General features: G+C 49.5%; 1 protein-coding gene across 1 annotated transcript in view; it reads left to right on the plus strand.

Moving 5' to 3' along the window:
* The window catches only part of Ror2 (receptor tyrosine kinase like orphan receptor 2), a 222543-nt gene extending 209195 nt beyond the window's left edge, over window positions 1-13348 (plus strand). The window contains exons 6-9 of the mRNA XM_045131217.1: window positions 2954-3268; window positions 4806-5051; window positions 8543-8745; window positions 10850-13348. Coding sequence (XP_044987152.1) covers window positions 2954-3268; window positions 4806-5051; window positions 8543-8745; window positions 10850-12295 — 2210 coding nt within the window. The 3' untranslated portion in view covers window positions 12296-13348. The remainder of the gene's footprint in view (window positions 1-2953; window positions 3269-4805; window positions 5052-8542; window positions 8746-10849) is intronic.
* The last annotated feature ends 318 nt before the right edge of the window (window positions 13349-13666 follow it).

A 13666-nucleotide genomic window follows, 5' to 3' on the forward strand; every position in this document is an offset into this window, starting at 1 on the left:
TATGCATGTGGGCACACACATGTGCAGATGTACGTGCATGTCTGTGTGCTTGCATGTGGAGGCCAAGGGTTTATCTCTGATACTGAGCAGTTACTCTCCATCTTATTTTTTAATTTATTATTTATTTATTTATTTATTTAAGAGAGAGAAAATGGACACACGAGGGCCTCCAGCCACTGCAAGTGAACTCCAGACATATCTGGTGTGTGTATTTTATGCATCTGGCTGACATTGGTTCCGGGAAATTGAATCCTGGTCCTTTAGCTCTGCAGGCAATGACCTCAACTGCTGAGCCATCTCTCCAGCCCTCCCTCTTGTTTTTTGAGACAGAGTCTCTTGCTGAATTTAGATATCACTAACTGGCCTAGACTAGTGTTGTAGTGAGCCCCAGGGATGGGATAACAGGCATGTACCACTGTGTCTGGATTCTGTGTGGATTCTGAGGATCTTTACTCCCATATCATGCTTGTATAGTAAGCAGTTTACCCACTAAGCCATGTCCCCTGGCCCCTGAAACTGGAAACTTGAAGCACTTGCATGGTATCACCAAAGCAGAAAGTTTCACATGTGACCTCAGTCATTAAGCATGTACAAGCTGTTTTCCATACAAAATTATTGGACATATAACATAAAATTAATTTCAGACCACATATGACATATATATGAAACACAATGGATTTTGTATGGAGACTTCCACACACTGAGTCTAGACATACGATTGGCCCATAGTGATTCCAGGAGTTGTGTAAACTTTCAGAAAGCTCAGATATCCAGGATTGGTTTTATAGCAGTTTTGAAAGGAAGGCATAGAGCAAGGCATGGCATGCAGGCCTGTGATCCCAGCAGTCAGGAGGCTGAGGAAAGAGGTTCACAAATTTGAGCCCAGCCTGGGATGCCTAACAAGACCTTTTCAGGGAGGGAAGCAGGGAGATGAGAAGGAAGGAAGAATGTAGAACGAGGATTCTCTTTTGTGCATATGTATGTGCGAGTGGTGTGCCTGTGTGTATGCATGATCACATGTGTGTGCAGGCCAGTTTAGGTCATGTTCTCTACCTTATTTATTGAGAAAGGGTCTCTTAACTGGAACCCAGAATTCACCAGTTGGTCTAGTCTACAAGAGAGCTGCTCCACTTGCCTGGCGTCTGTATGGATTCTGGGGATCCAAACTCTGGTCCTCACACTTGCATGGTAAGCTCTTTACCAACCAAGCCATGCCCCCGGCCCTAGAATGAGGAGTATTGAGAGCTGTGGCTTTTTGAAGAGCATAGTTTTTTTTTTGTTTTTTTTGTTTTTTTTGTTTTCCTGTGCTGGGATCTTTCAGGTCCTTGGGTATGGTAGGCAAGCTCTTTGTCACAGCTCTGCCCTCACGAAATGAGCTTGCCTTGTGTGAACATCAGTGTGATGCCTTAGTGTGGCAGAGAGACTGGGGCAGGGTGGCACCCAGAGTATGGATGAAGATAGGACATGGGTTGTGGGAGCTCCTTGGTGTTCAGGAATCAGCCTCCATGCGATACATGGTGGGGAGGAGGAGCCCTGTGACATGAACTGACTGCCCGGGAGGAAGTGCCCATTCTGTAACGGGGTGGGGGAGCTCACACCTCAGATCTTCCACCCAATCTAGCATATGCCGCGGCTTGTCTGGTGCTGGCACATAGGTAGGGCAGGGCACACAGCTCCCAGATTTGTTACCAGACCATGCTAACCAGCGTCTGGGACCGCTCAGCTGGTCCATGTTAGGTGCTCTGTGGACTTTTCATTTCCCAATGGTCTCAACAAATCACTTTACAGATAAGAAATAGGCTTAGAAAGGACACAGGAGAGGACTTTTCACACAATAGATGAGGGCTGGAACCAGGTTCTCTCACCAGCTGCTGCTGGGCCCTGGTCAGGATTCCTGGGAATAAATGGCTGGAAGCACCGCCACCTGTTGGCTTTAAGTGGTACTGCAACCAACCTGTGGTAAAGCCAAGAGAGAGCGCAGGGGCGTGCAGGTCAGCCCCTGGTTTTCTCCTGGTGATGGAAGACAGTCTCGGCAGGGTATGTAGGCAAAGAGGACTGTTTTCTTCAGCTCTCCCAGGCCTTTTCCCTGTTCCCACCTGGCTTTCCAAGCCTTCCACCATGCATATCCATTTTACCATTCTGTGAGGGTGTTTACTGAGCTCCTAGCTTCCTTCTACATATATGTCTTTCTTGTGCTGTGTAAGCTCCCTGGCCTGGGCCTCCCAGGGCCAACATGGGGCACTCAGAAGATGAGGCACTTGGTCTTGCCTCTTGCCCTGTGCCATCTTCTGGAGCCTCCTGTTCCAGCCTGTATGCATTCCCGGTCCTGCAGACCCCCAACTCTTACGCCAGATCCTTAGGAATTGCATTCTGGAGTTGTCAGTCACAGAGTTGGAAGCGAGTCTCCAGATCTGGGGTGAGGGGCGTGCTGTCCAGGGCTCCGGGTAGCTACGGGAGCGAGGGGTGGGGGATCAGGGCTGTAGGGCAGACCATTGCAGGAACTGAGGTTGGGGTGTGGCAGTAAGTGGCCATCAAAGTGAGAGAGGTTAGAGTGGGGATTTGGGTTACTGGATGGCATGTTCAGAGTTGGGACACAGCGCATGGAGCAGGGCTTCTGTGTGAGCATGGGGCAGGGTGTCTAAGGTGAGCATCTGCGGTAGACATTGGAGGCCCAGAGTTGAGGGCTGGGACCAGATGATGGGTTGCCAAGGGTGGAGGCAAGCCTGATGGGAGTTCAGATTCCCAAGGCAGGGAGTGGAGGGCAGGTGTCAGGTAGGGGAGGGATGGTCTGGGGACCCAGGCTAGCTGTTGAGGACATGATGTCTTGAGAAGGGCAGGGAAGGGATGAAGGAGGTGGGAGGTGAGGTAGAGGATGGAGTACTTTGGATCCAGGAGCTGGGGTAAGTGGAGGTGGGAAGCCCAGGTGCCGCTCACAGGGATCTTTCCTCCACAGCGGCTTTCACCATGATCGGCACCTCGACACACCTTTCTGACCAGTGCTCCCAGTTTGCAATCCCGTCCTTCTGCCACTTCGTCTTCCCTCTGTGTGACGCACGTTCCCGAGCACCGAAACCTCGGGAGCTGTGCCGCGACGAGTGTGAGGTGCTGGAGAGTGACCTGTGCCGCCAGGAGTATACCATCGCGCGCTCCAACCCGCTCATCCTCATGCGTCTGCAGCTGCCCAAGTGTGAGGCTCTACCCATGCCCGAGAGTCCTGATGCAGCCAACTGCATGCGCATTGGCATCCCAGCTGAAAGGCTGGGCCGCTGTAAGTGTCCCAGAGCATCTGGACCTTGGGCAGGCTCAGGACAGAGCTGGGCCCTTTGAAATGCACCACTGTGTTTATTAAGGCCTCCTGTTGCTAAGCAGGACCCCTTTAGCAGCTAGAGCCCACAGCCCAGACAGTCCATGGCTCATGCCCCAGCAGGACCCTCTCCATGCCTGGGTCTAAGCTCAGTCCCTCTACTTCCTTGAGCTGGGACCCCACATCTCTAATGTGTGAGTGATCTTGGTTCCTGCTGCCAAAAGGCTTTAGGAGCATTGAGGAGACCGGGTCAGCATAATGGATTACTGGATGGGCCTCAAGTACCTTAAGTCCTTGCCCTAGACTGCTGAACCCCAAGGATTCCTAGTTATGCACAACTTTGAGACACACAGATGACATGGGGTTTTAGCTCAGAAATCCCCTAAGTGTACACCCTAGAAAAGGAGAGCCTCTGCCTTCCTACCTAACTCCTCTGCCTCCTGGGACCTCCAAGGTGATAAATGGTTTCTTTTTCTGAGTCTGAGACCTGGCTGGGCCTGTGAAGAGTAGAGGCATGCTCCCCGCCCCACCCTTCCCTGGCAGCAGCCCAGCGTGAGTGTAGCCAGCCCCACACCGTGAGCCCCACAGGGGCCACAGAAGCCAGTAAGAATAGAAGGTCCAGGACAATTCTGCCATTATCAGTGAGGAAAACTGTTTGCTCACAACATTGACTGGTTCCCTGCATGTGGGTGAGATCCAGGGCAAGGCCTCTTTTCTTTGAGCTTCAAGTCTGTCTTCTGTCTCTTGTTTGGGGTTTCTAGGAGTGGGCAGGCTCCTTGACTGGGCAGCCAAGGCCTGGTCTCTGGGTTAAGTGCATGAATCCAGATGCTGGCAACCTCACGGTCCTCACTCCCACCTTCTCCTGTTCCACAAGGACAGAGATGGTTCTAATCTGGTGGAGTTGTGAGGATGACAGAGTTAAAAATGAGACACATCTTAAGGTAGTGCATATAGCAGGCACCCTGTTAACGTTGAATAAAGGCTCATCAAAGGCTCCCAGCTCTTCCATGGAGGTGGAATGGTATGCATTCTCACATGTGGCTGCACTGCCATTGGTTGGTGAAGGTACTGTCTGTGGTGGCAAGAAGAACCTGGCATTTTCCCTAGCTACTTGTGTATTTGTATTTTGTCTTTAGAGCAAGTGATCATGAGGCTAATGTTGACAGTTTTGTTCAGGCCTGGGCAGGGGCTGTCAGTACTTTGTGTGTCCCAAAGGCTGTTCCAGAACTGGAACAACTTGTGACAGGTTTCCTTCTGCATATTGGTCCTCCTTACACCCTCCATGTCGTCTGTGGACTGGGGACTTACTGAGGCCTTTCTCAGACTCCTTCTCTCCAGGGATACATGAAACCCTTCGGTCTTTTGGAAATTCCAGTTTGGGTGCGTGTAGTCAGGGTGGTTTGGTTGTTCTTTTCTGAAATCCTTGAAGGAGGATGGGATGTGTACCTTGGGTGAGCTGTGTCGCCAGATGTTCTGGTCCTTAACTCTCTGCTTCTCTCAGATCACCAGTGCTACAACGGCTCGGGCTCAGATTACCGGGGCATGGCCAGCACCACCAAATCGGGCCACCAGTGCCAGCCGTGGGCCTTGCAGCATCCCCACAGCCACCACCTCTCCAGCGCAGACTTCCCTGAGTTGGCAGGGGGCCATGCCTACTGCCGGAACCCTGGAGGCCAGATGGAAGGCCCATGGTGCTTTACGCAGAATAAAAACGTACGCATGGAACTGTGTGACGTACCCCCATGTAGTATGTATTCTCTCTCTTTTTTTTAACGTTGACTGTTGAGTGCATGTGTGTTGAGTATTGTGTCTCATCTCACCATCATGATAATTGTTTTTAAGTAAAATAGGCGCTGATGGTGAAAGTAGTGTCAGGTCTTTATGGGATGGCTTAAAATAAGACAAGTCTGAATGATACTGTGTAAGTCACCCTGAGTTTCACCACCCAGTGGTGATGCTTTTTGCATTCCAGAGCATTCCCTGCACACCGTCCTGTGTATTGTCTAGGGCTGAGCAGTTTGGCTTCTTGGCTCCTGCATTAACATGCCTACACACTGTTGTCTAAAAATGCTTCTCCCCACCAGGCCTCTGCACATTTTGCTGTTTCTCATTTTGACTCTGCCTCCAGTGGCTGTTACTTCCTGAATGGGAAAGGGGTCACTGTTTCTGAGTTTCAGTCTCGTTCATTTTGTGGGGTACAGAGTCTCTGCAGGGACTCCGAAGCAACAAGCCAGTAGATGACAGGAAATTTGTCACCCTCTTGAAGTGTCACTGGGTGACTCCAAATTTAGCATCATCTTTGCTGGGTAGCTCATGTACACCTCTCCAGGAATGTGTTTCCACTGCAGGACTGAACTTCAAGAACAAAAATGTGCGGCATTAAAGCAGAGTCTGGCCACCCAGAGCAATGAAGTCTATCTTCAAAGCTTTTCCTGCAATGAAAGGCGTCCACAGCTTCCAGCTGGGGAATAAGAAACTTGTAGGACAAGAGTTGGGTTAGGCTCACTTTTTTAATTATTTTGTTTGACGTTTGGTAAATGAAACAAAATGAGCGAAAATATACACATAGTCATTTGTTTTTTTGTGGATGACATTTTGTAAAGGCCCAAAGCCAGGTTTTCTATTTTTGTTGTTGTTGTTTTTGTTTCTGTTTTTGGTTTTTCAGTGTAGGGGCTCTCTCTAACCCAGGCTGGGCTTGAATTCACTGTAGTCTCAAGGTGGCCTTGAACTCACGGTGATTCTCCTACCTCTGCCTCCTGAATGCTGGGATTAAAGATGTGCACCACCATGCCTGACTCCAAGCCAGATTTTTACAGTCATTTCCCCAGATCCACTTGAGTGTTAAGACAGTATGCATTAATAGGTAGTCATTAATTTTCTTAATTAAAAACAATTGAAACATTAAAAATATATAAGCTGGCATTTCTGTATCCCATGATACAGAAATAGTTTATGGGGCAGAAATGCAGGAATATGTCTTGCAGAATCTCTTGTGAGAGCTAAATACTACAGCGGCTATTCATGTATCAACAGGACTGTTCTATGGGATGGAAGCATGGCCATGCCAGGGAACAGTATGCAACTTAAAGGACCCTCTCAGACCTGTCTCTTCTGATATGAAAATACCTTTCTCTTTTCCAAAACCAGCATAAGGAAAACACAGATTATGTGACACTGTTTACAAGGAAATCCCTTTAACATTGTATTGCAAATAGCCATATGAAAGTAGTTTCTGTATAACAAAATAAATGCCACTTATTTCATGCACATCAACATAAGATCCACAGAAAACGTTGAGTACCAGCCCATTAGCAGTGTTCCAGCCTTCAGTGCAGCGGGCCATTACAAATACCCCCACATTCCTGTAATACTGTATTTTTCCCAACAAATGTGCACTGCATTGTTAAGTTTTTAAAGATAATGATAAGAGGCTAAGGAAACCACTCAATTAGTAAAGTACTTGCCAAGCAAGTGTGAGGACCAGAGTTCTAATCCCCAACACCTCTGATCAATGCTAGGCACAGCAGTGAGTGCCTGTAATCCCAACACTGGAGAAGTGGAGGCAGGGAGATCCCCGGAAGCTGCTGGCTACCTAGTGTAGCCAGGCTCAGTGAAAGACCCAATTCCAAAAAATAAATAAGGTAAAGAACTATTGAGGAAGGCACCAACTTCATCTTCTGCCCACTACACTCACACACGTACACATACACACATGAACATGTATGTACACAGACATATAAGTTCCTTTGCAACTTCTGTTCTTGTACTCACTCTCAGGAAGTTTCTGGTCAGGACACAGGAGAATTTTGTCCATGGTTTAGTTTATTGTATCTTTTCTTTGGGAGGCTAGGATAGGACAGGACTAAATTTGGGACATTGTGTATTTTTTCCCAAGGTGGTACTAAATTCATTTTTGGGTATAATCTGCATTGATCAGAAATGGCTTGTTTGCTTCCAAATAATGCCCCCCTTGTCATAGAGTCATAGGGTCTAGTATAAGTATTTTATAGGGTCCAAGAAAACACAGAAAACCCCATGGTTTCTATGCATGGAACAGTGGCCTTGTAGAGCACTTGCCTTACACACATACAGTAAAGGATCAGGCTTCTAACTTTTTCATCTTAAAGTACAGTAGCTTTGAAGGGCCCAGTTTGTGTATTTGTGGGGGTGAGGCACTAAATAGTCATAGGCAACCAGCACTTTGCCTTACCCTGCTCAATGCTCAGTGGCTCCCATCCACCACCAGCTTATGATTGTCCTCCAGCCTGGGTCCTTGTGTGGCCCTCAGAGACTTCCCATAAGTACTATAGAGCGGAACAGAGCTCCTGCTTCTCAGTGGGAGGTGGGGAGGAAGATGAAGGAAAGAGCAAGAGAAAGGCCTTGGGCTGTTGGTCCAAATAGAATTTGTTGTCCTTATATATTATATGGAACAAACGCATGGGCCACCTGATTTCTGCCAAGTCAAATGCATTTATAATGGCTATCCTAAAAGATAGTATCTTAGATGTGGAAAAAGGAGAGGCTGTAGCAATGGCTCAGTTTGGTCTCTAGCGCCCATGTAAAAAGCTGGGCATGGTCACAAATGCCTGTAAACCCAGCACTGAGGAGAGGGAGGCAGAGGCAAGAGAATTGCTGGTCAGCCAGTGTGCCTGAAAAATGGGGAGCATGGTGTTCAGAGAGAGAGAGACTCTGGATCAGGGAAGTAAGGTGGAAGAGTGATAGAGGACCCCTGACGTCTTCTGAGCACACACATCAGCACACACGTTCACACACAAACACAGACCAAACACATACACATACAAAAAACATGTGAAAAAAAAATAAAAAGGTTGAATGAGGAAGGCTACCTGGCTCCTCACTAAAAGCATGGCGTGCAGTATATTCTTCACATTTCATCCCTCAGTAACTGAGGGGACCTGAGTAAGAGTGCAATGGCTGAGCAGCTATGCTCCAGGATCCCGTGGGGTGTGGTGGCTGGTGAGAAGACGTCCACGAACTTGTGTCTTGTGCTGCGACAGGAGCTGGTCTTGTGGCCGGTGAGCTGCGTTGTCCCTCTGATCTGCAGCAGGGTGCATATTTTCTTGATGTATTGCATTTTGCTCTTAGACTTGCTATGCGATTTTGTCTTTGTGGAATTTGCAGATTATTCTCCAAGAGATGGGAAGTGGGCTGGGCAGAGAGCTCAGAGTTGAACAAGGGATGTTTTCTGGAAAACCATGAGAGCCCCGTTGTCCGCAGGTCCCCGAGACAGCAGCAAGATGGGGATTCTGTACATCCTGGTCCCGAGCATCGCAATCCCGCTGGTGGTGGCCTGCCTCTTCCTCCTGGTGTGCGTGTGCCGCAACAAGCAGAAGGCCGCGGCCTCCGCTCCGCAGCGCCGGCAGCTGATGGCCTCACCCAGCCAGGACATGGAGATGCCCCTCATCAGCCAGCACAAACAGGTTCTACGGGGCTGCCATGCCCGCCAGCTGCAGGGATGGGGTCCCCTGACCCCAGGTTCTGGGTCATTGCTGCTCAGCCCTTGCTTTTGCTCTTGAGCCTCTAAAATACAGCAGGACATGAGCGTCCTTGCAGTTTACCACCTGAGTCCACCAATCTCTCTTTCCACCTGCACCAGGGCCTCTCAGACCAAGTGAGATGATGTCCTTGCTGCTCAGGGGCCCCACTTTCCCCTTCAGGGTGACCGGAGAGTTCAGACTTCAGTGAACACATTTCAGGCTTAACGTAGTATTTTTGATCATGTAGGACTTGTTATCTGCTGTGATTTCAGTCAGGTTCATTTTTTTTTTTTTTTGACAAGTTCTATAATTACAGAAAATAAACCATGATAGTTCCCTCCCTTCCCCCTCTTTTTCCTTTACAAATCCACTCTCCATCATATCCTCTCCTCCTTTCAATCAGTCTCTTTTATTTTGATGTCATCATCTTTTCCTCCTCTTGTGTAGGTAGTGTCAGGCACTGTGAGGTCATGGATATCCAGGCCATTTTGTGTCTGGAAGATTGCATTAAAAGGAGCCCTACCCTTCCTTTGGCTTTTACTTTCTATCCATCACCTCTTCTGCAATGTACCCTGAGCCTTGGAAGGTGGAATAGAGATGTTTCAGTGTAGAGCACTCCCCTGTCACTTCCCAGCACCATGGTGCCTTCTGAGTCATCCCAAGGTCACTGCCATCTGAAAAGAGAAGCTTTTCTAACCAAAAGTGAGAGTAGCATTAATGTATGGGTATGAACATTAAGAGAAGTGCTTACTGGGAAGTTTAGCATGCTCACCAGCAGGCAATACAGCCCTAGGGCTCATGACCTTCCTCACAGTTGGGTTCATTTTGATTTGTGTGTTTGTGTGCATGTGTACGTGTGTCTGCCAGAGGACAGCCTTGAATGTTGTTCCTCTGGTACCTTCCATTTTTTGTGTGTGTGTGTGTTGTTTTTGTTTTTGAGGTCTCTCACTGGCGTGGAATTCACCAAGTTGACTAGAGTGACTGACCAGTGAGCCCCAGGGACTCAGTCTGTCTGCCTTTTCAGCACTGGGAATGCAAACATGCACCACCATGCCCAGCTTTTGGTTGTTGTTTTATGGGTACTAAAGACTGAAATCAAGTCCTCATGCTTGTAAGAAAAGCACTTTACTAAGTGACAGTTATTTCCTCGATCTTTGCTTCTGTTTTTATTTTTTCAGGAAAGGATAGGATGCCAGTCCTTTATTCAGAACAGGGGGGACAGGCCCCTCTGAAAGACTGTTCTGACTCTGAGTGTCCTTAGATGCCAGGGAGGCTCATGGGAATACTGACATAGAGTAGATGAGAAAGTGTGCTGCAGGTCACCGAGCTTTGTGCATCTTTGGGAAGCAGTGTTCTCAGACAGCTTGAAGGAGCTCATTAAAGTGTCAGGGACAAAGCTGCCTCATTCAGGTAGCAGGTCCTGATTGCTTGCCATGAGTCCAGTGTGACTGTCAAAGACGCATGTCCCCAGTGCTGGAGTGAAGGCTCAGGGGCCTCTGAAGAAACAGAGAAACTCTCTGAAGAAACTCCCAGAAGGAGTGAACAGGCTTAGAGAGAGGCAGAATCCCTGTCACTAGGTGTTGCTTCTGCCAAAATGCATTGACCTGGGAGTCTAGTGCAGAGGGACCCTCTCCAGGACCAGCCCAAGGAGGGAGGCTCCACAGAACGCTGGGCTATGCTCTAGAAATGAGCAAACCAAACAGGGACTTCAAGGGTGATTCTGAGTGGTGGACCTTGTGCACTGGCCGTGGGATGTGTCCATGAGCAAGAGGAGGTACAGATACACACGTGTGGCTGCATGTGAAGGCCTGCATCAGGGGTCTGGCCACATTTGCGAAGGACCTAAGGGGGCTGGCTTGGGACTCCGGGAGGTTTGGGATGGAGGCAGCCTCATAGCATCATAGTCCTAATTACGGCTGAGCTGCAGCTTGTGGAGCACACCAGACCTTAGGCAAGCAGGACAGCGATGGTTCAGACACTGGGGACCCCCCCCCAGCCACTTTGCTCTGTACTGCGCTCACAGGTTTCCTCGTGTTCTCCTTGGCAGGCTAAACTCAAAGAGATCAGCTTGTCCACAGTGAGGTTCATGGAAGAACTGGGAGAGGACCGGTTTGGAAAAGTCTACAAAGGCCATCTGTTTGGGCCAGCGCCAGGAGAGCAGACCCAGGCAGTGGCCATCAAGACGCTGAAGGACAAGGCAGAGGGGCCTCTGCGGGAGGAGTTCCGGCAGGAGGCCATGCTGCGGGCCCGGCTGCAGCACCCTAACATTGTCTGCCTGCTGGGAGTTGTGACCAAGGACCAACCCCTCAGCATGATCTTCAGCTACTGCTCGCACGGTGACCTCCATGAGTTCCTGGTGATGCGCTCGCCGCACTCCGACGTGGGCAGCACCGACGACGAGCGCACGGTGAAGTCGGCCCTGGAAGCCCCTGACTTCGTGCACGTCGTGGCACAGATCGCCGCAGGAATGGAGTATCTGTCCAGCCACCACGTGGTCCACAAAGACCTGGCCACACGCAACGTGCTGGTGTATGACAAGCTGAACGTGAGAATCTCAGACCTGGGCCTCTTCCGCGAGGTGTACTCTGCCGACTACTACAAGCTGATGGGCAATTCCATGCTGCCCATCCGCTGGATGTCTCCCGAGGCAATCATGTATGGCAAGTTCTCCATCGACTCGGACATCTGGTCCTACGGTGTGGTCCTGTGGGAAGTCTTCAGTTACGGCCTGCAGCCCTACTGTGGCTACTCCAACCAGGATGTGGTGGAGATGATCCGCAGTCGGCAGGTGTTGCCCTGCCCAGATGACTGCCCTGCCTGGGTCTACGCCCTCATGATTGAGTGCTGGAACGAGTTCCCCAGCCGGAGGCCCCGCTTCAAGGACATCCACAGTCGCCTCCGGGCCTGGGGCAACTTGTCTAACTACAACAGCTCAGCACAGACCTCAGGAGCCAGCAACACCACACAGACCAGCTCCCTGAGCACCAGCCCTGTGAGCAACGTGAGCAATGCCCGCTACATGGCTCCCAAACAGAAGGCTCAGCCATTCCCCCAGCCCCAGTTCATTCCCATGAAGGGCCAGATCAGACCCCTGGTTCCCCCAGCCCCACTTTACATCCCTGTCAATGGCTACCAGCCAGTGCCAGCCTACGGGGCATACCTGCCCAATTTTTACCCTGTCCAGATCCCCATGCAGATGGCCCCACAGCAGGTACCCCCTCAGATGGTCCCCAAGCCTAGCTCACACCACAGCGGCAGTGGCTCCACCAGCACAGGCTATGTTACCACAGCGCCCTCTAACACTTCTGTGACGGACAGGGCAGCCCTGCTCTCGGAGGGCACTGAGGATGCACAGAACATCCCAGAAGACATGGCTCAGAGCCCCGTGCAGGAAGCAGAGGAGGAGGAGGAGGGCTCAGTCCCGGAGACTGAACTTCTGGGAGACAATGACACCTTGCAGATGGATGAGGCCCACGTCCAGCTGGAAGCCTAAGGGGTCTCCTTGGCCTGGGGATCCAGGAGAGAAGTCCCTGCTGTGACCCCAGAGGGGCTTCAGACACTTCAGAAGTAACAAACAGTAGCAATCACAAGTGCCGAGGGACTGGTGAGCTGGTTTGCAGACCTGGTAACCACAGACACTGAGAAAACCTGCATGTGTCTTGCATATTTTCTGCACTCAGAGATGCCACTGAGGCCCCTAGTTTCGCTGGAGACCATTGAAAGCAGTGGTCTAACTTGGGAAGGGCCTGACAGTATGACCTCCTCAAAACCAGGACAAAGTGACCTCAGTGGTACCAGCATTTATCCCAGTGGTAGGTGGGGCAGTGAGTTGAGTATGCTGTGCAAAAACAAACAAAAACAAGTGGTATCTTCACTTTATGTGAATTGAATACTTAGAAATGTGGGGAAACAGGGCCACAAAAGGCAGCAAGGAGGCCCATTGAGGTTGAGATGCCAGGGAGGGGCCTGCAAGATGGAGGGAGCCCCTTCTTTCCCATTGCTTCTCTCATCTCATACAGGGCGCGGCCACCAAGGGGACAAAAGAATGAAGGGCGCTTCTGAAACTGTTCCTTGTATTAAAGCAAAATATGCCTTTACAGAAATGACACAATTCTGTATTTTTTTGAAGTGATTTTAATTATGTTGCATGTGTATTTTGCCCACTTTTCTGAATTTAAGGGAAGTGTGCCCTGGACTTACAATGTCCAAGAGGAAGCAATATTGTACATAAAACAGTATTGTTAATGTCTTTTTAAAATCATGTACAGACTTTAGATATAATTTATATGTTTTTTGTATGCCATTTTCATGGAAGTATTTTGATCCTGAATGATGACTTAGTAATTTAACTGTTTACATTATCCCGTTGGGATGCCATCGAATTGTGGCTGTGATTGGCTCAGTTGTGTTCATGTGAGTAAGGTCCGTTCATTTCAGAGCTCTTGTTCCATGAAGGCCAAGGCAGGCTGCCTGCATCCTGCACATGTTGTCAGTTCCCTTTGTAAGTCCCACACCTGGTGTGCCCAATAAAATACAACAGAACGTTTGCTCTGTGCTCCTGCAGGATGGGAGGGTGTTGGTTGTGACAGACGCTTGCCACATGAAGGAGCTCTCAAGAGATCTGAGCTGCTTCTCTTAGGGCATTTGGAGGACATTTGAAAATATGGAAGCAGTGAGAGTACAGGGAAATGACGGAAATGAGTACCATCGCTTTTTAAAATCAATCCCACCATTTCTGCTTCCTCCAGAACCTCATACACGCTAGACCAACTGTCACTATCCTCTCTCCTAGTTCTGGGTTTTTTGTTGTTGTTGTTCTTTTTCAGTATTGTTTTTTGAAGCAGGGTCTCACTCTAGCCCAGGC

Source organism: Jaculus jaculus, chromosome 12, assembly GCF_020740685.1.
Source record: "Jaculus jaculus isolate mJacJac1 chromosome 12, mJacJac1.mat.Y.cur, whole genome shotgun sequence".
Classification (NCBI taxonomy): domain Eukaryota; kingdom Metazoa; phylum Chordata; class Mammalia; order Rodentia; family Dipodidae; genus Jaculus; species Jaculus jaculus.